This window comes from Crocodylus porosus, unplaced genomic scaffold (assembly GCF_001723895.1).
Source record: "Crocodylus porosus isolate Cpor-Errol unplaced genomic scaffold, CroPor_comp1, whole genome shotgun sequence".
In the NCBI taxonomy this organism is placed as follows: Eukaryota; Metazoa; Chordata; order Crocodylia; family Crocodylidae; genus Crocodylus; species Crocodylus porosus.
The window spans coordinates 17,526,549-17,550,609 of NW_017728922.1; the positions used below are offsets into that span (position 1 = coordinate 17,526,549).

At 48.1% G+C, this 24,061-nt stretch overlaps 1 protein-coding gene across 1 annotated transcript in view; it reads right to left on the reverse strand.

The window, feature by feature from the left end:
- Positions 1 to 24,061, reverse strand: part of LOC109313320 (titin-like) — a 131,272-nt gene that overhangs the window by 14,978 nt on the left and 92,233 nt on the right. The window contains exons 7-15 of the mRNA XM_019539814.1: positions 23,859 to 23,946; positions 21,361 to 21,513; positions 20,210 to 20,307; positions 18,681 to 18,856; positions 16,127 to 16,275; positions 14,784 to 14,819; positions 12,159 to 12,350; positions 10,068 to 10,166; positions 1 to 2,074 (exon numbers count right to left, since the gene is read on the reverse strand). Coding sequence (XP_019395359.1) covers positions 1 to 2,074; positions 10,068 to 10,166; positions 12,159 to 12,350; positions 14,784 to 14,819; positions 16,127 to 16,275; positions 18,681 to 18,856; positions 20,210 to 20,307; positions 21,361 to 21,513; positions 23,859 to 23,946 — 3,065 coding nt within the window. The remainder of the gene's footprint in view (positions 2,075 to 10,067; positions 10,167 to 12,158; positions 12,351 to 14,783; positions 14,820 to 16,126; positions 16,276 to 18,680; positions 18,857 to 20,209; positions 20,308 to 21,360; positions 21,514 to 23,858; positions 23,947 to 24,061) is intronic.

The following is a 24,061-nucleotide window of genomic DNA, read 5'->3' on the forward strand; positions in this document are numbered from 1 at the left end:
CTTGAGGCGGTTCTCCGGCCACGGGCCCTTTGTCGTGAGGCGGTTCTCCGGCCACGGGGCTTTTGTCTTGAGGTGGTTCTCTGGCCACGGGCCCTTTGTCTTGAGGCGGTTCTCCTGCCACGGGCCCTCCGTCTTGAGGCGGTTCTCCTCCCGTGGGCCCTTTGCTTTCAGGTGGTTCTTCTACCACGGGCCCTTTGTCGTGAGGTGGTTCTCCTGCCATGGGGCTTTTGTCTTGAGCCGGTTCTTCTACCATGGGCCCTTCGTCTTGAGGCAGTTCTCCTGCCACGGGACTTTTATCTTGAGGTGGTTCTTCTGCCATGGGCCCTTTGTCTTCAGGCGGTTCTCCCTCCTGGGGCCCTTTGTCATGAGGCGGTTCTCCTGCCACGGGGCTTTTGTCTTGAGGTGGCTCTCCTGCCATTGGGCTTTTGTCTTCAGGCAGCTCCCCTGCCTGGGGGCCTTTGTCTTGAGGCAGCTCTCCCGCCTGGGGACATTTTACTTGAGGCAGCTCTGTGGCCACTGGGCTTTTGTCTTGGAATGGCTTTTGCACCATAGGGCCTCTGTCATGGGTTAGAACTTCTGCTACGGAGCTTTTGTCTTGGGGCAGTTCTCCCACCACAGGGCCTGTGTCTTGAGGCGGCTCTTCTGCAGTGAGGGCCCTTGCTTCTTGGTCCTCCAGTTCTGCGGCACTGGGAAGGGCCTGCTCTGGGACCTCCACAGGGGTCACTTTAATTTCAATAGCTTCCATCTGAAGAACCATTTTGGATGTTTCTGATTCATCTAGCTCACCTGTTTCTACTTCAATTCCTGAGTTTATGCAAATCACTTCCCCTTTCAACATCAGGCCACCTCTATCCTGCTTTTCTGGCCCTTTCAGGCTTTCTCCCATGATAAAGCACTGTGCTGCACTGTCCTTTTCTTCATGTTGCTGGGAGATCTCAGACTCTCTGCCTTCACTGGATGGTGAACCAAACTTTAATTCTGGGGTTGGCCTTTGGTGGTCCCATGCCTTCGATTCCACCGCTATAGAGCCTGCACTGGATTCACTGTTACCTTTCAATTCATTGTCTGTTGGCTCAGGAGACTTCTTTTCCACTTGTCCTGGTGAACCTGCCTGCTCCTCTAGGTTAAAACATCCTTCCAGCTGTGCACCATCATGACGTTTTAGACCTGTCTCATGCTGGTCTGATTTTGTCACTGGTTCATTGGTCTCTGGCTTTCCTTGGTCATCTGCTGGGGTAATAGCGTGAGATTTGTCCCTTCCTTCTGTAACTGCTGAGGCAGATGCTGGCTCAAGCTCTGGGCTCTTTCCTTTGGCACTAGAAATGTCTGCTTTGATTTCCATGCCCTCTTTTTCATCAGAAGGAGGCTTTCCTTTCTTTTTTGTTCTGAGATGGATTGTACTCTCCTTCTCATCTCCTTCTATACACCCTAAGTAGATGATCCTTTGTGCAGGAGAAGACTCTGTCTTGTCATCACTAAGCTCCACTTTGGCTTTAATGCCCTCAGAGGTAGGTATTTTGGACTCCTCCTTATGTGAGGCTGGTGAAATAGACCCAGGTTCCTCCACAGATTTCTTCCTTTTTTCCTTCGGTAGTTCTGTTCTAGCAAACTCAGACCTTTGTCCTTCATCAGGTTTGGAATCTTCAGGTTTTTGGCTTTGCTTGATGAGATCTTCTAAATGGCCATCTGGCTGCTTCAGCTCTTTTGTGGTCACCTCTTCTTTTCCCTCTTTGGGCTTCTTCTCTTCCTTCTCAGCTGGCAAACTTTCAGCCTCCCAAATGGGTTCTTCTCTAGTTTCTTTTTCATATATTTCATCGTCCCACACAGACTCAAAATCTTCTGGACTAGCAATCATTTTGCCTCTTGTACTGGTGTCTAGTTCCATGCTTGCTGGTTCCGTCTGTACTGAAGGTTCTTTGGCTTGTCCTACTGCAATGTCCAATTTTGGTAAGCTCTCACTCACTTTCTCCTCTGAAGTACCTGCTTCTTCCTTCTTGCTTCCAACAGCTTCCTTTAGATCTAGCTCTTCCAGCCTAGAAGTTTCTCTCTCTATAAATACCCAATGCTCTGAACCCTGCATTGCAATTGGAGCAAGAAGAGTTAGCATCAAACATACTTTACCTTAGCAACTTATCACTGTTTTGTTAAGTAAAAGAAGGTTGATACACAGTAAGAATCTTGGCATTTACATGGTATTGACTAACCATCACTATTCATGCAACAGTTGGGGAAGATATGTGTGTGAAGGAGTTAGCAACTCATTCATTTGAGAGCAGGTATTAAAAACCTATGGGACCCAATTCTGTGAGTTTAGTGTAGATACTCATGGAACTAGAAAGTGCTAGTCTTTTACAGGACTGGAGTCCTAGATGTTTTTGAATAGTTGGGACCAAAATCTACTCTTGGCTACAGCCAGTTGGATAATTTTCAAAATCTGAATTTTTGCTGAAAAACGGGTCAATGTTTTCAACAAAAAAAAATCATTAAATGATCATGTTTTCCAACCAGCTGCTGACATAATGTGAATTTGAAGAAGTTGGATGTGTTTGTTGAAATTCTGAATGTCAATTAAAATAGAAATATTTTTTTCTTGAAAAAATTTAGGGAAATAATTTCCCATTTTTGACCAGATTTTCTTTTTGCTTCACCCATGTATGTTGATGGGGTAAGTAATAAAAGGATCTAACTTCCCATTAAAGGAAATACTCAATCAAGCAACATTGTATAACATGGATTGGTTCCAAAGAACATCAAAGCTTTGTAAAGATTTTTAAAAGAGAATTGGAAAGAGGCCTTTATCCACAGAAACAATGTTTTTTACTGTGCTAGAAATCCCTGGCTTCAGCCTCCATCCCTGACTTTCTCCATAGATTTTTGTTAGGAAGCACCGTGTTTGTTTAAAACGAATTTATCTGTCTGTAGAGCCCTTTTTGCCTTGTGATAGAGTATATCGACCAGCTAGCTGCCAGTTATATCTCAAACTAGACATAAGTACCATCATTTCCTAGACATGCCTGACAAAGTCAGTCACCTGATTGTGGAATGCAGTTATTGTCTCCCTTGGCTTCCCAGCTCTTCACACAGAGCCTATCGGAGACAACAACTTAATTCAGTTTCTAGCAAAACTGAAACCAAGCAAGTCAGAAGTGAATGATCAAAAAATGTAACCTAGAAAAGCAGGACTACTGGACACCACAGCTGACCTAGCTACAAGCTCTACAGCAAGGATTAAGTAAAGGCAGTACAAGAAGATACATTATATGGCATTTTGTATCAGGGACACCAAAAGCATTTGACACAACACAGTATATCTAGGCTTCAGAGATCTGCTACTGCATGGTGAAGGATGCTGGCAGCTTGCTAATGATTAAACTAATTACGAAGATACAATCATTATATTTACACTTTCATCCCATTGGACATCCAAACATTTTATACGCTCTAAGCACAGAGCACTGCTAACATTCAGTGGAATCCAAGAACAGACAACAACAGCAGGATAAGAATTTTCTTCAACAAGAACATCAAGCTGAACTCCAGCTTTTATGTCACGGGATTGTGCTGCTCACACAGAGCAGCCAAGACCTCAGGGTAAGTTTATTTAGAGATCAGGCTCAATAGATTGTCCCTGATGATACTAGAATACTGATACACAGAGCACAAGGGGGAGACAGTGTATTGCAAAGAAACAACAGAGAAGAGATTAAGTCCTGTATGGGGGGCTTGCATTGTTCTGATTTAGATGTAACTGGCTTGCTATAGTAGGCTGTGGTAGAAGGCAAGGACACTGTACTAAGATGTAGATTATACTTCAGGGTATGCCCAGCACAGGGAACTGTGAGGCAGTCTGCAGGCTGAATTCCTATATGGCAAGGAGCAGTGTACAGAGATTGGATGCTGCACTGTTATCACTGAAGACGCTGTACTGTGGGATAGATTTTCTGCAACATGAAAGAGAACATTTCAACAGCACAAATCTGTAGTTGGTGTCACTGTTTCCCCTTCAAGTGCAAAAAGGATTGGGCAAAAAGAGGAATTTCTGCCTTCAGTAAGGCCCTGAGTTCCAGTGGTCACTTACTGGCAGAAGAGGTTGTGTTACTGTTGGATGCTTATAGTTGACGAAGTCATCACTTATTATCAGAAACTGGAGACAAATTCCTTCAGTGCTAACTGCAGAGCAGGGAAAGCAGGGGAAAGACAGGGAGCAAGAAAAACTGGCAAAGGAAGAGAAAACAAAAAAGGGGGAGAAAGGAAGAAAATGAGGGATAACAACATAGGGCAGAGACAGGAAGGACCAGAGGGGCTGAGAGAGAAGAAAAGAGAGGACTGCTAAAACTGGGATCCTCAAAATGATCAGTGAAATTTTGCACACCTGAGCACCCAAGGCCAAAGTTCCCAAGTCCTCTCTTGGGCAAGCAGGGAGAGGGCCTGAAGGGTTGGACAGACAAAGAGAGCTTGACTCCCTGCTGTATTTGTACTTGTTCTGGCCACTGGGCCCTGGGGAATCTGCCCCCAAAAGCAGGCCATTCTTGCCCCAAATCCCCTGCTTTGGGGATTCTGTCAGAGAAGGACAGCTGTAAGCGAGGGCCAGGCCTCACTGCAAGAGCCACCTGTCTCTGGTGTACCTTGATTCAGCATATCTCTTCACCATCCACTACCCACTTTGGGTGCTAAACTGCCTGGTGGTGCTAGGCTCTCAGCAGAATGTGGATTGCTGAAGCTGTTTCACTGGTGCAAGCCCAGGGACTCAATAACAGCAATGACCTGTGCCTTGTCAGTTAACTGTGGGACAACGCTGATCTCTGGCAAGATGCCACTCTGCTCCCTTCATATCTGAATAAGCAGAAGTGACCAACAGAGCAACAGAGTGTCTGCATACCACTGCAGTCAGCTCAAGACCCCTGCAGCATGAAGAGCCCAATCTAGCACTTCCTTCTCAGGGAAGCTTGCTACTAAGGTGAGTAAGTTTTAAAGAGTAGGAGATCAGGCCCAAGCTTTTCTCCCAGAATTTTCTATGAATCAGATCTCCTCCTTCAAATGTCCATTCCAGGAGTCAGGCAAGATAGGCAATCCCATTAGAGGTGGCAATATAATGGACTAGCAGTGAAACATGCAGGAGTTACAACTGGACTTCATCCACTGTTGAGACATTAAAGGGTGAGAGATGTTGTCTACTCCTTATCTGAGCAGCCACAGCCAGTCTTTGTGTAATATGGATCAGTAGCACGTCCAGTCTCTCCAAACTGCAGGCCAGAGCATCTGCAGAGTCCTACTGCTCACCAACAAGTCTCCCCATGTAACAACATGGGCTGTTTATTCTTACGGCCCTTCTGTGGCCTGAAAAAAAAATGAGCAGACTTTCAGAAAGGCCAGCCTCTTGTTTTGACAGCAAGAATGTCCCAGCTCTTCTCAATCTCTCAACTCCCCTGGGTATAGAAAGGCATAAGGAACGGGCAATTGCTTGGGCCCTGTGAATGTTCCAGGGTACTTATGTATGAAACATGGCATTCTGCATAGGGTAACTGTCCTAATGGCAAACTGGACAGGGGGCTTCCATCCCAATAACCTAACATGCAGAACCAGCTGGCTCCAGAAACAGGAGCATAAGGGTTAGATACTTTAAACAGACTTCCTCCTGAGGTCCACAAGGAGGGTTACCCAAAGCTCATGGCATCTGAGTGAGGACCATCTGCTTAACAGAAGGTTTGCTCTGAATCAAAACTTAAAGCCTATTTAGAGAGAGGTTGCACCCCTGAGCCACATTCTTACCCACCCTGATACAAGTTTCAAGGATTATCCATATGCTGAATGTTCCCCCAAAACACAATTGTCTTCAGGCCTGCCTCAGAAACAGATTCCTTCCACAGTGGCCAGCCCTTTGGTCTCCCTCTGGCCCAGACAGGTTTATAGAAATCATGACAGGTGTAACAACAGGCTGTAGTAAGGTCCTGCATAAGTCACTGGTTTCCATAGGCCATGCAAGCAGTATTATCATAAAATCAGTATCTGTTCTGGTCCTACTGTGAATCCCAGTGAGTTCGTAAGGAACTTGATTCACCAGAAATTCCCTTCAGCCCAAGGCTTGGGAAAACTTTCTAATATGTAGAGGATGCCCACAGTAATTTCAGTTTTACAGCACCACTCCCTTCTCTGGGAAGCATATTAGTATCCTTTCCTGTGGCTTGCACTGCTATGTCTGGTCCTAAGTAAACCAAACCTGAGGTAGCTAGGAATAGAAGTGTGGCACCCACGAAAGCCCCCTTCTCTGAATAAAGCACATTCTCTTTCTAATGACAGCTGAAACAGGGATCTTTTAAAGGATACCTTCTGTCCAGTCTTCACTGAGCAAAGAAAATGTACTGGTCTGATCGTGAGGAGCAGAACAGTTTAAGGAAGTGTTCAGAGTCCAAGCTCTGCATGCATATTCTGGAGAAAATACCTACAAAAAAGATCCATTTGCCTTCTGGAGAGCCCTATCAGGCACCCCAGTGTTAATACAGATTGATTATATGCTTCTACAAATCTCTTGACCAGTAAGGGAGGGGCTAAGAGCCTAAGACTTATCTCTAAATTCAGCTTCTTTTTCCAGGGGTAGAAGACTGCCTCACTACTGTAAGCTGATCCATTCCATTGGAAAAGCCAACCAGTTTGAAGTGAATTTCAAGACCCCCTGGTTTTGGTTTAGGCAACAAAATGCCATCACAGGCCCATGGTGCTAGAACATCAGTTACACTTCCCCACTAGTTAGCATGGGAGAGTCGTGGGATGTGTCATACAGGTAGTTTGATACCATGTCTAACAAAACAGGGAACTTTCTGGAGGCCTTGGAAGAGGACTTGTTTGTGAGTATAGGGAGCACAGAGGGGCATTCACAGAAAGGCTGGCAAGAAGGAGTCTGGATGGAGCATGCTAGGTACAAACAGAAGAAATAGGGTTCAAGCAAAGGTGCTGCTAGAATGGTCAATTTTCCAGAGAAATTAAGTTGAGCCTTTAGGACTGACCATGTCAGACTGAACCCACCTGGTCTTGTCTGGGCCTGGGCTTGGCTAGTCCCTGAACGGGAAACCACCCTGGAATTGTGGGTGGCACAGACATAAGCAAAGGACCTGTAGTCAGAGCTGTTGGTAAATTCTAAATGGTAGGAACCGAATATATGGCAAAGCTTCTTGGCCTCCTCATTGCTGTGGAGCCAGCAGAGGGGGAATGAAAGGGAGGAACTGCTCCTGGTACAGTAGCCAGAAGTCCTTCTTGGTGTTCACCTGCATAGCTCTGAGGAGCTGGCTAGAAGAATAACAGTGAACCACTGCTGGAATTCATTCATTCATTCACAGAGAAAGTCATATTGGAGCCCCAGAGACAGTCCCTTTGAACAGAGTTACCACCAGGAATCACTTCCTGTGAAAGGGGACTAGGATTAGAAATCTAATTTCAACTGGTTTTAAAACCATAGGTGTTAAATAATATCTGGCTACACAAAGCAGATGTGCATTTCTGGTTCCCGGGTGGTGATATACGGGGGACCTCCTTTTCCATCCTTCCATATGCTCCAAAACAGAGGATGTCATATTTTCTTCAAGCACATGGGTGACATAAGGACAAAACCACAGCAGCCACACATCAAACCCTCAACCAGTAGCTGCACACACTTGAAATGCCAAATATAACTTGAAATCAGTTTGTTTTGACAGTCAGGCATTTCAAATTCCCCAAATGCCACCAAGAATTAGGGTACAGGATGGCAAGGTTAAATGCATTTGGGTTCTTTTATCATCATCCCTTTTCCCCCGAGGCTAATTACTTTGAGCTCAGACTGAGGTTTTGGGTCTGAGTTCCATTGGTATTTTGGACATGTACAATGCTAACAAGAGTTGAAGCATTTAAAAATAACCTTCCAAAACACTGATAGGCAAAGGAATAAACTGCAGACATAGGGGAGCCTGCTCCCAGACTACTGCAGTGCAACCCAACTCAAACGCTAAAGATTCTGGGCCCATGTTACCCCAGTTTTATGCTGGATATCGGACTGGAGTGAGGTAGTGGAGAATCAGGTGTCCTGTCCATTGACTGGTCCACCATGTTCTAACAGCTGGGCACTGCCTTCTACACAGTCCACCAGTCAGCCCATTTCACAGGCCTATGTTTTCAAAAGGCCTCCTAGACTGTGCTTACAACTAGGTGAGGCGTGGATCTACAGCATGCTACCATTGTACTAAGATGCGACTGGGTTTGAAAATAAACTCAAACTGTGGAGGTGCCTGGGGTGAGGGACAGCCTCCCACGGTGAACTGGCATACAGCCATATCTTAATAGGGGTTTAAAGGCCACCGTCATTCCCCCACCCAGTCATGGCTCTGAGCAAAAATGAGCTTAATTTCACATCTTTCCTTATATGGTGGGTTGAACTGGAACATCTAAGTCAGCACCACTTTGGATCTGTCTAGGTGGCAAAAACCCCATGTTTCAGCATGGTTGTGCCTTACCCACACCAGAGCAAAACCAGATTAAAGGAACTGTGTTCTGGCCTAGTCTTCTTCTGCCTGGAGGAAGGCTCCATTGTAATTATCCCCCAGCCCCTCCAGAAGAACATGTTGGTAGAAAATAAGAAACACAACAGCTAAAAACCAATATTGCTCAATTGCCTTCTTTCCCTCCAAGATGGTTAGGTGCTCAAGAATTAATGGATTCTACTTGAGGTGGGGTATACATGTATAATCCAGATGTTTCTACAGCGCCCATTTACCAAGGAAACCTCAGTCTGAGGATGTCCAACATGAAACATCCATGGCCTGATTTTCAAGTGCTGTGTGACAGCTATTCCATTTAAAGTTGACAGATGACAGGAAACCAGGGAGCAACATACAGCTAAAAGCAGTGTCCTATCATATAGGGAGAATGTGATGATGAACACACTGAAGTGTGTGAGGTCTTGAGATAGTACAGTATTGAGAAGCCTTTTAAGTACCTCAGCCAGATTAGGCAGGCAGAATGGTAGTTATTTTGTATTTTATTCTAGTCTATTTCATGCTCATCACCAGTGTATCTAAGCACTTAAAAATTAGGTATATAAACTCTGAGGACCCTAGGCAACTGATGGCACTGCTCTAGTGCCCTTTGACAGTAGGAATTCAGAAGGGGGGACCAAACATGGAGTCCACGCTCTGGCTTTGCCCAGGCAAACTCACTTGACTTCAGTGGAAGTTTTGCCTGTGTAAGGACTGAGTAAGAGCTGAAGTTACATCAGTCGAACCAATAGTTCACACATCCTTGGACTGTAGTCCTCCCCACACAGCAGGGAAGCAGTTATCTGAAACCACATGAAAACACAAACTAAACTAGCAATTTGGACAGGAGTTGGAGAAGGTTATCACAGTCAAGTGCAGATGCAGGGGAGGTGTAGGTAGGCACAATAGACCATAACTGCTCACCCTGGACTTTGGCCAGCATGTCAGAATGAACTCCTCCCTTTTTAAGAAAAGATTGTTAGGGACAATATGTGGCCTGGACCTCAGATTTACATCTCCAAAGACAACGCATCTGCAAAACATCACCTAAAACCCTCCTGGGTCAGTCCTCACATCAAGAGAATCATCATTTGAATGAACTACCTTTCCCACCTCCTGTTAAATCCTGTTCAGGATTGCCTGAAGAGTTCTGATCCATGGACAAATTAGTTTCAGCCTTGCCTAGTTTATCTAATCCACAACTATAGCTCATGGAGATATGATGGAAGAATTACTTAGCATCACTGTTAGGTCTCTGATCAATACACTTGACTGGATAATATTCCTACCCTTCAAGTGAAGAAGTCACCAAATCCATAGTCATCAATAAGTCAGTTTTAGAGATAAATGCAGAGACTATCTATCCCTTTAATCCCCTTCTCCTTCTCACTGGGTTAGAATGGGAACGCTCTGTACGGAACCAGTTCATATTATGCCCCATTAGCAGTTTACTTAGGCCCAACTATATTTATGGAGCAGTGGCAGGAAATTTTTCCACAAGCCCTTAGGTAGATTACAAACAGAGACAAAGGGCAGAGAGAAAGAGAGAAATGGAATGGTAATAACCTCAGGAGAAGAGACAAGGCTTTTCTGTGTGAAAGACTCCATGGTTAAGGCAGCTCCATGCTCAGGTGAAAACTCTTCTAGGATATCTTCTTCCATCCTCTGCTTCAGCAGGAGAAACCCAAGTACCAAAGGCAAAAAGGGAGAGAGAAAGACACATAGAGAGAAAGACAGAGAGAGAGAGAGAGAGAGAGTGTGGGGTGGGGAGGGAGAGAGAGAGAGAGAAGAAAGAACGAGAATGAACAAATGAATAAGTGAGTGAATGAATGAAGGTCATGACTATTTCAGCTGCAGTCTCAAGCCAGAGCTTGGTGCTTTATATATTTGTTTAAAACACAGGTTTAACAAAAACCCCTCCTTTTGTTCTCTGCATTCATTTTCCGTGTACCACTGCCTGCAGAACCCATGTGCCGGCCTATCCTCTCTGCTCAGCTCTGTGCCCTGTACCAGGGGCCCTGTTAAGACAGTGTAAACAATGCAATACCCTCCCTGCTCTTGACCTTCAAGGCAGAGACCCCTGTTATATTTCAGTGTGACTGTTTAGTAGTAGGGGGCCCCAAAGTGAACTTCTGCACAGGGCCCTGATAACACAAACACTGCTGCTTTCCCACATACAAGCCCAGACACACTGATCTCAGTCCTATGCCCATCCAGCAGCATCAGAGGGGTCCATCTATGTGCAATTAAATCTCTACCAATGGCAAATGTTTTCTCCTTAGCTTCCCTCAGCCACCTTTCCCAGTACCTTCTGCAAGTATCTCCCCCCTGGTGTCAGCATTCTCTTACCTCACTATGAGCCAATCCATTCATTGCCAAAACCTTCCTTTGCCCGCTTGAGATCACTAGCACAGGTCAGAGGCATCTCAGCCTCTATAAACACCACTGCCAGGGATGAAGTCCATGTTCCTTCCCCTGCTACTGCTCCAAAGTCTCCATCAGCTGAGACGCAACACTGGACTGATCTCATGGTTCTGGCTACCACACTATGGGGCTTGTCCAATGTACTCACTCAGAGAACTTTGTCATGTCTAGACCAAAACCAGCCCAATCCATGGCCATACCAAATTGTTTATCCAGCTTGAACAGGGTGCTTGATGCTGCACAGATAACAGCCTGGTACACAGCACAAGATAAAGTGGGCTCAACAGCTACAGCCAGAAGAGGAAGAGAAAGTCTTTTGCAGCTCTCATACTTCTTTTGTCTTCTGCTAGCCACCAGGCACCAAGGAAATCAATGCTCAAAGGTAACAGCAGGTGAGCCCTTATCATTTACAGACCCAGCCAAGACAACTCCAGCTGTCTACCCTCATCTTGGCTGAAACCTTGTAAGCGCCTCTGAATCCTTTCCCAGCCCACTCTGCTCCAAGCTGCTTCTCCACACCTTGGTGTCCAGTCCAGTTTTCATCTGACTCAACATCCTGCAGGGCCACTCCACAGAGAGCAAAGCTCATTAATTTTAACTACCCATCACTACTGGAGCGGGGGGGCGTAGTTTTGCAAGGCAGTACTTAATGCCATGTGCATTTGTTCATTACAGACCCATCCCCTGAGCTTCCCTGCAGACAGAATGGACAATCAGCCAATAAGCATGGCACCCTTGAGACCCAGTCTACCCACCACCTCAGCTTCTGCTCTAGAGGGTGCAAACTCAGTGCGTAAAGGTATCTTCTCCCCCAGGTGTCCCCAGAGCTAGCAGAGGAGCCATCACGACACAGGAAAGTGGCAAGAACCTGCTGGGTGTTCCTGGATCAAGCAGTAACTTTACAAGGAACTGGGCTGTGGGATCCACCTCTTGGCAAGAGCAGGGAAGTCATTTGCCCAGTTCCCTAGGCAAAGAGCACAGGGGAAGACAGTATATGTACAAGAAGAGGGTAGACTTAAATCCCCACCACAGCATGGGGAGCTACCTGTGGTTAACAATGCCTGGCTGCAAAGGAGATTGAAACCAGAGAGTACTCCAGAGGGGCTGTCACAGGTGCTCCTCTCTGGCCTTTTCTGCTCACTGAGACTGGAGAGCAGAGGCACTTGCATTCCCCAGCTGTGTAGGCACAAATCTGCAGGGAGCCCCCCTGATAAAAGAGACAATAGAACAAACCTCGCTGGCCTTCTCTGGGGTCCCCTTTGGTGACTCGTCATCGTGCTTGGGTGAGGAAGAGGCTGGTGATGAAGTCAGCCTCCTGTCCCGGTCCCTGTGAACCAGCTTGCTGTTGGGTTCCTTCAGTGTCCTTTTCAGCTCATTGATGCTGGCCTGGTGCTTTAGTAAAACATCTTCTGGTTTGTCTAAAAACTTTAGGAGGGAGAGAAGACAGTAACCAGCTAGGCATGGATCAGAGAATAGGGATGGAGTGGGGTGTGGGGCATAGCTCAGGAGCTGGGGAGGGCCTGCTTTATGTTGAGCCTGAATTTGGGTTCTCAGGCCTCACTGCATGGGAAACCCCTGGTTCTGTAATTCAATAACGACAGCTACAGAGTAAAGCAGCAAGCAACAAGAATTTATACCTACATCTTGTCACTTGTTAGTGTAAAACCAGGTACCTTTTGTAGCCTTTAGTTGTAGTTCTTAAACCAAACTATAACTAACCAGGGAGAGGCAGAACTGAAGTGGTCCTCAATTCTACTGAAAGAGTGGACTCCAGGGGGGATTTACTTTTGTTCCCTACGGAAAATTCCACCAGTCCCTTGTCTTTATTATATTCTACCAGCCCCTGTTGGTTTCTAATGCAGGGCCAAAAGGAGCCAAGTAGCCCCATGAGTTAGCAGGCCAGGAGATCAACTGACTTGTTTTAGTTTAAAGTACAAGGTGGCCAACTGGGATTAGCTAGATAAGTTAAACTGGCATGTCAGTTTTCCCTGGAACCTGATTTCTGTGACCAGGCAGTAAGCCTTAGAGGGACCAAAGATGCAAAATTTGAGTCCACACCTGTTCTTGACCCAGCCCAAACTGTTCAGAGGCAGAGTGTTTGTTTGGTCCACTATACAGGCAATGGCTCACAGTCTAGGTTTAGGGTCTGATTCAGAACCCGTCTTCCCCCCACTCCCAAGTCCCTTTTAAGGTGTTCATGGCATTGAGAGATACTAGGGATGAGCAAACCAGTTCAAAATGAACAAGAACCAACCCACAATCTTTGCCCCTAACTCAAACCTGTTTTGAGGTTCAAGTAGGCTTAGATAAGCATCTGTCTTCCCATTACTTTTACCTCTTACAACCCTGTGTCCATTTCTGGGTTCCATGCAAGAAAATAGATCTCAGAGACCTTGGAAAAGTCTGTGCAGGGCCAGGAGCCTTAGAGAAGTTTGGGATAAGAATCAAAAACTTTGTTGACACTTCTGACCCATCTGCTATGAGGTTTGCCCATCACTAGCTCAAATGGTTGCTAGGGAGCACATGACAGTGGTAAAGAATGGTACATGGAGCATGCAGGGTGGAATGAGCAATAAGACAGACAGTGGAGGGAACAGAACAAGACACCTGGATGAGTGTGGGGAAAGAAACCAGCTGGACAGCAATCACTGACCAAGTGAGTTTGCCCTGGGCCTGGGCTTGTGTCCACTACAAGCTTGAGCTGTGATTCTAGGGCCTGCTCTGAAACCCTCTGAGATCCGTGGGCAGCTTAATTGAGACTTCAATGGGGTTTGCATCAGCCAGAGGCTCTGAGGCCAAAGGGGCAAGTGTGATCGGATGGTCAGATCCTGTGCCTGATACAAGACAGAGAACCCCACCCAGTAGTTTCTGCACCTCTGGTTAATTTGGATCATCTTTTAAAAAGATATGAGGGCTTGATTTAATCCTGCCAGTGACAGAACCCTCCATATCCCTAGGGAACTTTGTTCCAATGGAAAATTACTTTACAGACCCCTGGTGAAGAGAAGGCAACAACAGCCTGTGTTTTGGAGTAGAAAGTGACAAAGTGCGTCCTACTCAGCAAGCTCCATCTTCACAGAGCTTTACAACCCCCTCCCCCTCCATCCTCTGTCAGCAGGTAGGTAAATATGGCCATCCCCATCTTACAGATTGGTGAAATGGGCACTGAAGTGAACTGCCAAAGGCCAGGCAGCAAGAGAGTATCAGAGCAGGCTCCGAACGCAGCAGCTCCAGGCTCCCCGGCCTCTGCACAGGCCATTTCACCACAGCTATCTTGAAAGAGAGAAACACTGGAGACAGCTCCACTTGTACACAGGGTTTTAGTTTAAGCAAGTCAAGGAGCGGGAGCAATTGCCAGTTAGTCTGCATCGGCTGGTGCAGGAATGCAACCCCCAGTGTGATTTGCAGGCTTGCTTGGGGGATGCATACTTCAATTTCCATGTGATCTGTGCCTTGTCTGAGAGACTCACAGTCAGAGGGATGAAGGTAGGAATTGAGAAGAAACAAGAGAAGACAAAGAGGAGAGCAGCAGCCAGGACATCCCCTTGGGTCAGTGCCTCAGCATAGTGACCTGGCTGCCACACCTGGGGAGGGCTCTTGCTCACACACACAGGGTGATGACAACTGCCTTACTTAGTGGGATAAAAGATGCTGCTTGTACTTTGGGGAAAGCCCCTGTTAGATGACTTAGTGGGTTTATCTAATGAGTCACCAGTGGGGCAGGCTCCCCACTGACACCTGGTGCATCTTGTATTCCAGTAAATAGGGTAACACACAATATGGTGGTGCTTGTAGTTTTAAATAAGATGAAGAATATGATGCACCAATGGGGGGTAAGATGCTCCAGAGAAAGAATACCTCTTGCTTGTGCCTGGGGGTGGTTTCTTGCTCCGGCTGGCAGCAAAGAGAGGATTCAACGTAACCAGCAGGGTCAGTCCAGAGAACTCAGCACACACATTACATTTCAGTTTAATACAGAAGCCTGGGTCAGGCCAGGCATGATATCAGTAATGGGAGCAGGCCCTACACATACCAGCATGGCCTAGAGATGGCAGCTCCAGCAGTGTGAGCACTCTTGTAGCAGCATGCACTTGGTGCTGCTAGACTCTTAGACTTAATCTGATGTGGAACTTCAAAAGACCACCTCCTTGGCCCACTGGGCTGGGAGAAGAGAAAGAAGGGAAAAAGGACCCAGTCCCAGAGAACTGGAAATAGAGAGCAGAGGATGTTTGGGCTAAGAGCCAGCTGGTGCCAACAGAACAGTGTCAGTGGAGGGACATGCACATGCACATGTGTGGCTGTGTGCTCATGTGAATGGGCATAGGTGTCCATGTATGTTTGTGTGAACATATTTGCACATGTGCCTCTTCTGTGACTGGGTCTTTCTGGGTCATGTCTATGTCTGACGGTTTCCTCCATGTGTGGGGAAGAAGCATGGTACAGGAGAAAGGACAGCAGTCGCTGACTCCACCACAAGGGCTGTTAACACTTCCAGCACAGGCTAGCTGGGGAGATCACAGCTTTGCTGCCACCTTCTGCACCAGAAAGTCTTTTGCTCAGCAGCATGATCTGAAAAGCTTTAATTTTCCCTACAGAGAACTGCAGTGCAGTGTACCCTTTTAGCTGCTCCCAAGCCCAGACTGGCAGTGCAGCATGAGACCAGCAGAGCTATACTGGAGACACTAGGCCTGGTTCTCCTTTTCCACAGTCACCCTTGAGCTTTGGCCACTTCCCTGGGAATTCCAGGGGGCATCCCCTGCCTGGCCACAGGTACTGAGTCATCTCACAGGCAAGCCCCAGGTGTATTAGCAGAGTGCAGAATTGAACAACCCACCATGTTCCCATTCCCTCCCTCCCAGTGAATATGGTTTCATTGATACCTTGGGGCCAAGTGGGAGCTGGCAGGAGCAGGGATGTCACTAACAGTGCTATCACCAGAGCTCCCTGCCAGAAGTTGCACTGCTGCAGTGGGGGGACAGATTCCAGGGGCCCACTCCAGAGGCAGCCCTTCCGGATCACAGTCCTCCCTCTGAAGCTTCAGAGCACTTGAAGTTATGTCTCTGGCATCCTGGGATGCCTCCTCTCCCCAGGGTCAGTCAAGGGATTGCCCTGGCTAATCCGCAGCAAGAACACTCCTCCAAGCCAGCCTATAAATGGCTCCACTATTGACTCCCCAAAGTTCTGTCCAGCAAGTCCTGTACCTTCAGCTCCTTGATTTTCGTTGGGGTTGTCACCTCCTCATCCTCGGCCTCAGACCTTCTCCTCCCACTGTGCTCACTGTCCTCGTCCCGCTTCTCAGACTCCACCCCTGCGTCGTGGTTTTCGCTGACAGAGGCTGGGCGTGAGAATTCTGTCCAGTGTACAGGAGACAGATCAGGCATTAGAGAAGAAACACTCCCACCTTCCAGCCAGCACAAGCTGGTTCCTTGCAGACATTCTTGTAAGCCTAGAAACAGTCTCATCTGAGAAGTTCCAAACAACAGACTCGTCCCTTTCCTTTGGGTGGCCACTTCATTGGCCTGACAGCATTTAGTGCCCTGAGGTCTGGCCTTCCTCTGCCTTCCTGCAACCTGTTGTTCCTCCACCCCTTTGACCTCGCCGGGACCAGTAAGGGAGTTAGCTTCATCCCATTAAACAAGGTTTGCCACCAAGGACAGCTTGTTCAGCAGCTGAAAGCACTTTCCTGCCAAGTCTAGCCAAGGCCTTAGTCCTTACTTCATTGAGTCAGACTGGGTCTACTTTGGTAATACAAAGGTTTGTATTACCTGTTACACAAACCTTCACCTTGTGTCATCGTCATCTGCATCAGTACAAAAAAGGTGCAAAGTGGGCATTAACAGATCTAGCTGTGGAGTGTCACACCCAACCTGCAGGGAGGTCACTGCAGAGTAGCAGGGACCCCAGCCCATGGCTTTCCCTGAGCACAGTCTTCCCAGCTACCTCATCACTGTGTATTTACCCTCATTTCTTTCTAATGTGCTGCTGTCTTGCTGCTGGGAGAACTGAATGCACTTCCCCAGGTATACTCACACACAGTGAGCATGTGTACATATGCTATTAATTTGAAGTAGGTTACTGTGCAGTGAGCCTACCTGTGGAGCAAGCCTACACATGCGCCCTTTTGGGAGCAGATTTGCTCCCAATGGAAGTAGCCCGTAGAGGGCTGCTCCTACTCTGATCTGCCCCCCGCCCCGCAGCACCAAGGGGGAACTCCAGACTCCTCCTGGGTGCTAGCTGACGAGCTCATAGGGAGCACGGGGGCAGGAGACAGCTGTCTCTTGGCCCTGTACACATTGGAGGGGTCCTGATGTGCTGCTGCAGAGCTCTCCCACACTTTGCACATGGGGACATGCCCTGTGCCTTGTGGGGCTTTCCCGTGCAGCCTGAAGCTGACTACAACCTGTCCTGTTCTAGGGCAGGCCCCAGCCAGCCTCGGCCTGGACAGGGAACTCTCCTGGTGCAGAGAGCTCCTGCCCCAACTCCCCAGTTAGAGCAGGGTCTGGGACATTTCTCTCTGCGCAGGTCTCACAGGCTGTCCTGCCTGTTCCTGAAGTTCCTTAACAGTGACCTCCACTGAGAACAGTTCCATGGACAAATGTGGATCTGATTCCCCTTTTTAGCAGCTTCTGCTAGAGCCACGCTATCCTTAGCATGTCATCCAAGACCAACAGGAGCCATTCTCTACCCTGCTTCAGAAGCAGTGTGCAATGCCCTGAGTAAGCTGAAGCCTGGGAGGAGCACTCAGGAGACCAGAAGGACAAGGCTGTTTAGACCCTAAATTCATCCTTCTGCATGCACATCTGCTGGGGAGTTCCTCATTCTCTCCATTGTGCAGGCCCTAAGAATCCCCTGGAGCTCATGCAGCAGCATAAAGTACCAATGTAGATGGCCAACTGGGCCTAGGAAGGTTAGCAGGAGAGGCAGGCATGAGAGGCATTCCCTCTCTCTTTGCTGCCTTCTTGAGGCTGAAGATCCTTGCAAGCCCCAGGTCCTGCGAGAAGAGGCCATAGCAGGGTATCTGAGGGCTCTCCAAAGGATTTGCAGGCAGCATTCTACCTGATATGCATATCAGCAATGGAGGCTGAAGGCCTGCCTTTCACAGAAGGTGTGTCATCCAGCCAGGGAGAACAGCTGTCCCTAGGTAGACACTTGCTGTGCATTCAGAGTATCTCTGTGCAGCCAAGTGAATGTAGGTGTGTGTAGCAGGGGTAGACACAACTGTATCAACTTTATCTAGCTAACCTGGGGAACAACAGTGGCTAAGACACAGCAGCTTGGACTTCAGCACAGCCTGGCCACCTAAACACATTCTGACAGTCCACAGAGGGCTTGTCTCTGGCTGTTCAAGTGTGGTGAAGCTTGTCTTGTCATATTTTCACTGTTGTTGCCTGTGTGGGGTAGACTGAAGCTAGCGGGGATGCACCTCCCCATGCCATGGTCACACCTTGGCTTTGCTGTGCAGACATCCCCTGACAACTCAACTCCATCACGTGGCCTTGCTAAAACCATTCCCAGGGCAGACTCACTCAAGCATCCTTAGCACAGAGTGAAGAATCCCCTTAGCAGCCCTGGTGCAACAGCTCTTTTCTGGTAACATGCATGGGCTATTTCCCCTGGGTAAGTCAAAGCAGGAAGATGGCAATGAGCTCACTGTGCCAAAGCCAACCTGCCACATGCAGCCCCTTTGTCTAAGCACATCCTCCCTGCTCCCGCCAGGAAACCAATCTCCCTCCCCCTCCCCAATTTGGGGCGTACCTCCATCGAGGCTGCGAGACATGGTGTACCGTTTGCTGGAGGAGCGCTCAAAGAAGGGAGCAGGCCGATCAATGAGGGCGCTGGCCTGGCGGGTCTGCGCCTGTGTCCGCCCGCTGTAGCGAAACTTGGAGCCCATCACCAGGAAGCCTTTTGGGGGAGGCTCTGGGGACACCAGCCTGGGAAGGAGGAAAACAGAATGTAACTGGAAAGGCCCAGAGGCACCACAAAACACTATATAACCAGTACCTACAACAGGGGGTTGTTCACTGCAAAGTCTAATGCTGATCATCTCCTTGTTTGACTTAGAGATCACTTCGGCAGAAGTGTCACCTAGTCTCAGTGTGTAGATGTGAATGGTAGTTGTGGACTGAGCTTGGAGGTGGTGCAAGAAGCTTTAAGATAGTGGGCAGAGCTTGGATAGAGAACATCACTCCCTCCAACCCCTTCCTCAGCACTGCTTTCAGGATGGGGCTGTCTTACTACAGAAGTAGAAACCTCCAGCCATTTCCCTTCTGGCTGCTCTCTTTGTCTCCACCTCTGTGGCTGCTTCTGCCCTTTGTATGTGTGAGGGAGCAGATTCACTGTTCTCAAGTGTTCATCATAATTGAGGGAAAAACCCAACCTGTACATTTTCAGAGTTTTTAACATCTAGTACTCCCTGAGTTCCAGAAAGCTCTGCCTGGATGGCCCGGGGTCAGATATGTTTGCATCGTGTGGGGCCAGGCAGGATCACACTAATACCGAGAGGCAGTCATAATCAGGGATTTTTTCCATTGTCATTTTAAATAAATAAGCCTTGGGAGTTGCCATGGTGGCTTTTTTAAGTGAAAACTTGAAAGAAAAGGACATCATGGAAAGTGGAGCAGGGCAAAGGATGGTTAAGTGTGTCTTAATGTATTTAACATAGGCTCATCAGCTCAGGAAGCATTTCAGATAGAGATTAAAGCAGAGACCTGTGTGCCCTGAGGCCAGGGAAATGCAGCACAGGGATCTCATTGATACAGATTCTCCTTCCCCAGCCCACACTCTACCTCACAAGTAAATGCCTCACCTACTCCCTGCAGTGCAATGCTGAGTACAGGGGGACACAGAGCTCAGAACAGGACTAGAGTGGGGGTAAAATAACCAAGGAATGAGAGTGGAGAGAGATGAAGACCAGTTTCCTTCCTGTATGGGGCAGAAGGAATTGTGGGTGGGGGAGGGTAAGTGATGAAGATGGCCCCTCCCAGTGTGAAACAGATGGGGCTGGAGGGGTAAAAGGGTAATGGTCCCTCCCCATGTGGGGCAGAAGGGGATCTGGGGTAAGAGGTACTGAAGGAAGCACCATAGTTGCCCAAAACAAGTGTTAGGGAAATGGCCTCCCATCCATCTGTAGCCTGCACAGACCTCACAGTGGGGGCACTAATGAAGAAGGTTTAGCCAAGAAAAGGGCACCAGGAAGGCAGGGATTAGAAGCACTTCCTCACTGTCCTGAGCCCTGCCCCATGCTGGGTGGTTGTTGTACAGACCTTCATCCTCTATCTCCTCACCTGAAGAAGGTGTGGTGCTCAATGCAGACCTTCCAGAGCCTCTTAGCAGAGCGGTGGTTGGGGAGCTTGAAGCCAATGGTACTCTCAAACTGCTCATACTGGAAAGAGACACAGACACAGTGTTATTGCTATGGTTCCTGCTTTTGCAGTGACTTACTGCTCAGCTCTGGGTGAGGCTTGACATGGGGCCTGCCTTCCCTCTGAGGGTTACCTCCTGGACTGAGAGCAACAAACAAGCTATGCCATAAACACTTCCCAAACTGGCCCTGGAGATATTCTGTTCAGACCTGGTTCCAGCAGCTTCTCTAGTCATAGGCAGGGTCAAAGTTCACACAGCAGCTAGCTGACATTGTTTGGTTGAAAAGTTTTCCTCAACAGTAAATGCCCTTTCAAAGCAAGAGAAATTTTCTCATGAAATTTAAAGAAAACTCAAAACTTTTCTGTTTTGTTTAGGCAGAAATTTCTCAGAACCCTTCACTTTTTGAAACATGCTCCCCCCTTTCCATACCTTCTGGAAAAGGGGAAAACAGGTGTTTTCTCCATGTAAGTCAATTGTTTGATTTCATTTTAATACTTAAATTTGAAAATTTTGGTCAAAAATGAAAAAAACAAGAAAGTGTAAAAATTCCATTGGTCATCATGTTCTTAATGAAATATAAAACACACAAAGAGAAAGAAAAAACCTCTGTTGGAGTATCTTCTGTTTATAGCCTGCTACAACTTCCAACCACATCAAGCTTCAGCTAAGAGGTATGTGGGGAAAGGTGGCATGTGTATGCGCCCTCTGCCCCTACTAGATGCTCTGATGTAGATCAGTTTTTCAGTGGAAGTAAGAGGACACAAGAAGTAAAAGATCTGCTCAAGATAAGAGCCCATTATCTGTAAAACAAGGACACTGCTGCTTTTTGTTTGTCTGTCTCAAGTACCTAAACTGTCAGTTCCCTGGATAGGGACTGTCTCTGGGTGTGAAGTAGTGAGCACCACAGGAATAGGTCATGGTTGGGGCCACCCAGTGCTACTGTTGTACAAGCACTAACAGACCTGGCTATCACATGTGCCCTCTTGTGAGAGAGACTTCCTGATATCACCAGAGGGAACAGGGGAATTCCCCCCACATCCATCCCTCACAGACTCTTCTGAGAGAAACCCACCTCGCCAGGGCGGATTTTGATGTAGAAGTTGCTCCTTTTGTAGGAAATCTTGAGTATCTTGGGCCAGGCAAAGCGATTTATCCGCAGCCTGTCTCTGTAGATCAGGAGTCCATTGGCACAGACGCCCAGCATGATGTCAATGCCCTCTGAATCCTGAGGCCAGAGGGGAAGGAAAAACAGAGGAGGGTTAGTGTTTGGCAGGTCATCAGCTCTCCAGCAAAAGCCTCTGAGTGTGGGCTAGCAGGACATCTGGTACCAGCCTTTCCAGGCTCTTGTCTGACTGGTAGTTTGTATCTACAGCCAACAGTAAAACCCCAGAGCTGTATTCCCTGCTGCCTTCTGTGTCCCAGTGGAGACGCATGGCTTTGCCATGCTTTCTTCTCAGGAAAGAGGCTAGAGGGAGACAGATGCCCTAGTGCAGGACGGGGTTAGAGGCTTTGGGAAATGCCGGGGCTGCAGTTTGGGTCTGAGAGACTCAGGGGCCCATCACAATGGTGATTCAGTTTTCTAATCCAGCTGTGGCCCAGAGTGGCATGGGCTGACAGGATCACTTCAGCTCCGCTAGAGACACCTAAGAGACTTAAAAGATCTTAAAGACTAGTTTGTATTAGGTAACTACATGCTGCTTACTGTCATTTTCCTGGTGGAAGTAGGATTCTGGCTTCGCCTAGCAGTAGCCTATTATAAGAGGGGAAGGTCCTAGTGGTACTCTAGCCTGGGAGCAGGGCTCCTTTGTCTTCTGGGAGGCCTGACAGCTTCTTCCCCTCTGGCTATCATTGGTTCTGGGTTCTGCCATAGGCAGGTTCCGCAAGGGCTCTGCATATTGTATACACATCTTTATCACTGTGGGAATGCCGTGACCATGTGCACACATTCTTCCCCTGCAGCTTGAGGGAATCGAGGACCTCTGTTGCAGACCACACAGCAGCCCCAGACCACGCTGGAGCTGCAGCTGGAGCTAGAGCCAGGCTTGTGCTTGAACAGGAGGCAGGGAAAGAGATATTTTCATATAATACTTGGGATTACAAATGAGGAATGGGACTTCCAGTCACTGTGACCTCCTGGGGAGTCGAATTCAAGTGTTCCTGGAGGGGTGCTTATTCCAATCTGGAAACTGCTAGGTGCACACAAACATTGTGCCAGTGAAACAGCACTGCTAGGGTACTGGTGCTGCTCACGGAGCTGATTTGTCCCTGCCAGTTGAAGTCAAGGGGTCTGTGAGGTAGTGCTGAGGAGGAAGGTTTTGCTAGCAAAATACATTACTGTAGCCCAGGCCCAAGTCTCAGACTCTAAAGTGACCTGGGAACTGAAGCTGCCTGTCTGCATAGAGGACAGAGGCAGCACAATCAGAGCAAGTGCAAGTTACCGCCACACTGCCCTGCCTGCAGGCTCCAGCCTGCTCTGGAATGACTCTGTGCATGGTCTGCAAGGGAGTGAGTTCGGTTTTCGAGGCCTAATCACTCTGGCCTCCACTGATGAGATGGCTAATGCCAAGTGCCATGTGGATACCTGTGGACTGAGAACCAGGCTAAGACCCACTTGTGCATTTTGACAATCTCCCAAAGGGAATCTCACCTTATGACAGCTTCCACCTGCTGCCAACCTGGCCTGTGACCCTAGGCACAACAATGACCATTCTGGCTTCCTTTGAGCAGGACTTCCCAGGCTTGTTGTTGCAAAGGCCTGGCAACTGGATATAGGATAAGCTTACTGCGTATAACACACCACAGAAAGCAGCTCAGACCATCTTCAAGTGCACCCGAGACGTGTCAGTTTGTTCTGCAGACTCAAGCACTAGGGGGCAGCAGACAGCTGCTGTGATGGCTCAGAGACTAGGGTGGGTGGGCTGCAGGGCAGGGGAGTGGGAGCACTATGGCCATATACATGAGCTGCTGTATAAACAAGTACTAAATGACTGTGCAATAACCAGTTACTGTGCAGTACTGTTGCCAAATGGCCTTTTTGTGATGCTAAGTAAGCACTAGCCTGAGACTACTGTGCAGTAGATTCGCATCATGCTTCCCGCCATGCAACGCTACTACGCAGTCTGCCTCTCATGTAGATGCAGCCTGTGTACATGCTCAGATCTGCAGACCAGGCTGCTGCATACTGGTCATCTTTCTGCACTGGCCACATTTCCTGGGTGCCCTTTGGTCCCAGATATCAGAGCAAGGAGGCCCCAAATGAGCACACAGAAGTTTCCAGTTCCAGCTTGGAAGTTTTCAGTGCTGCTACTCCCTAAGAATGTTAAACACTGGGATGCTGCAACTGGAAGGCAGGAAATCACATGAACAGCATCAAAGCATATAGGAGGACCCATGAAGCATCATGATAGACAGAGGCTGCTGTAGGCTGAAGGGGTGAGGCCAAACTGATAAAGAACTTCTGAGGGGGACGAAGGGAGAGACACAAAGTTAGGGGGGAGCAGAGAGAGGCCAAGAGGGTCCAAGAACATTTCCTGGTCTCAGTCTCCACTCCAGGTCCATGGGACCCAGTACCTTGGCATGATGTAGGTCAACACCGTACATAGAGAGCTTCTTTGCATTCTCCAGGAAGTGAATCTCTGCTTCACCAGGTGTCATGCCCCTGCAGAGGAGATAGGGAGTAACAAAAGACTAATAAGGAACACCCCACCCTTCCCTCCCCACTGCTGTACTGTGTGGGGGACCAGATGCCTGCCCAGGGAGCTGAACATGGGATG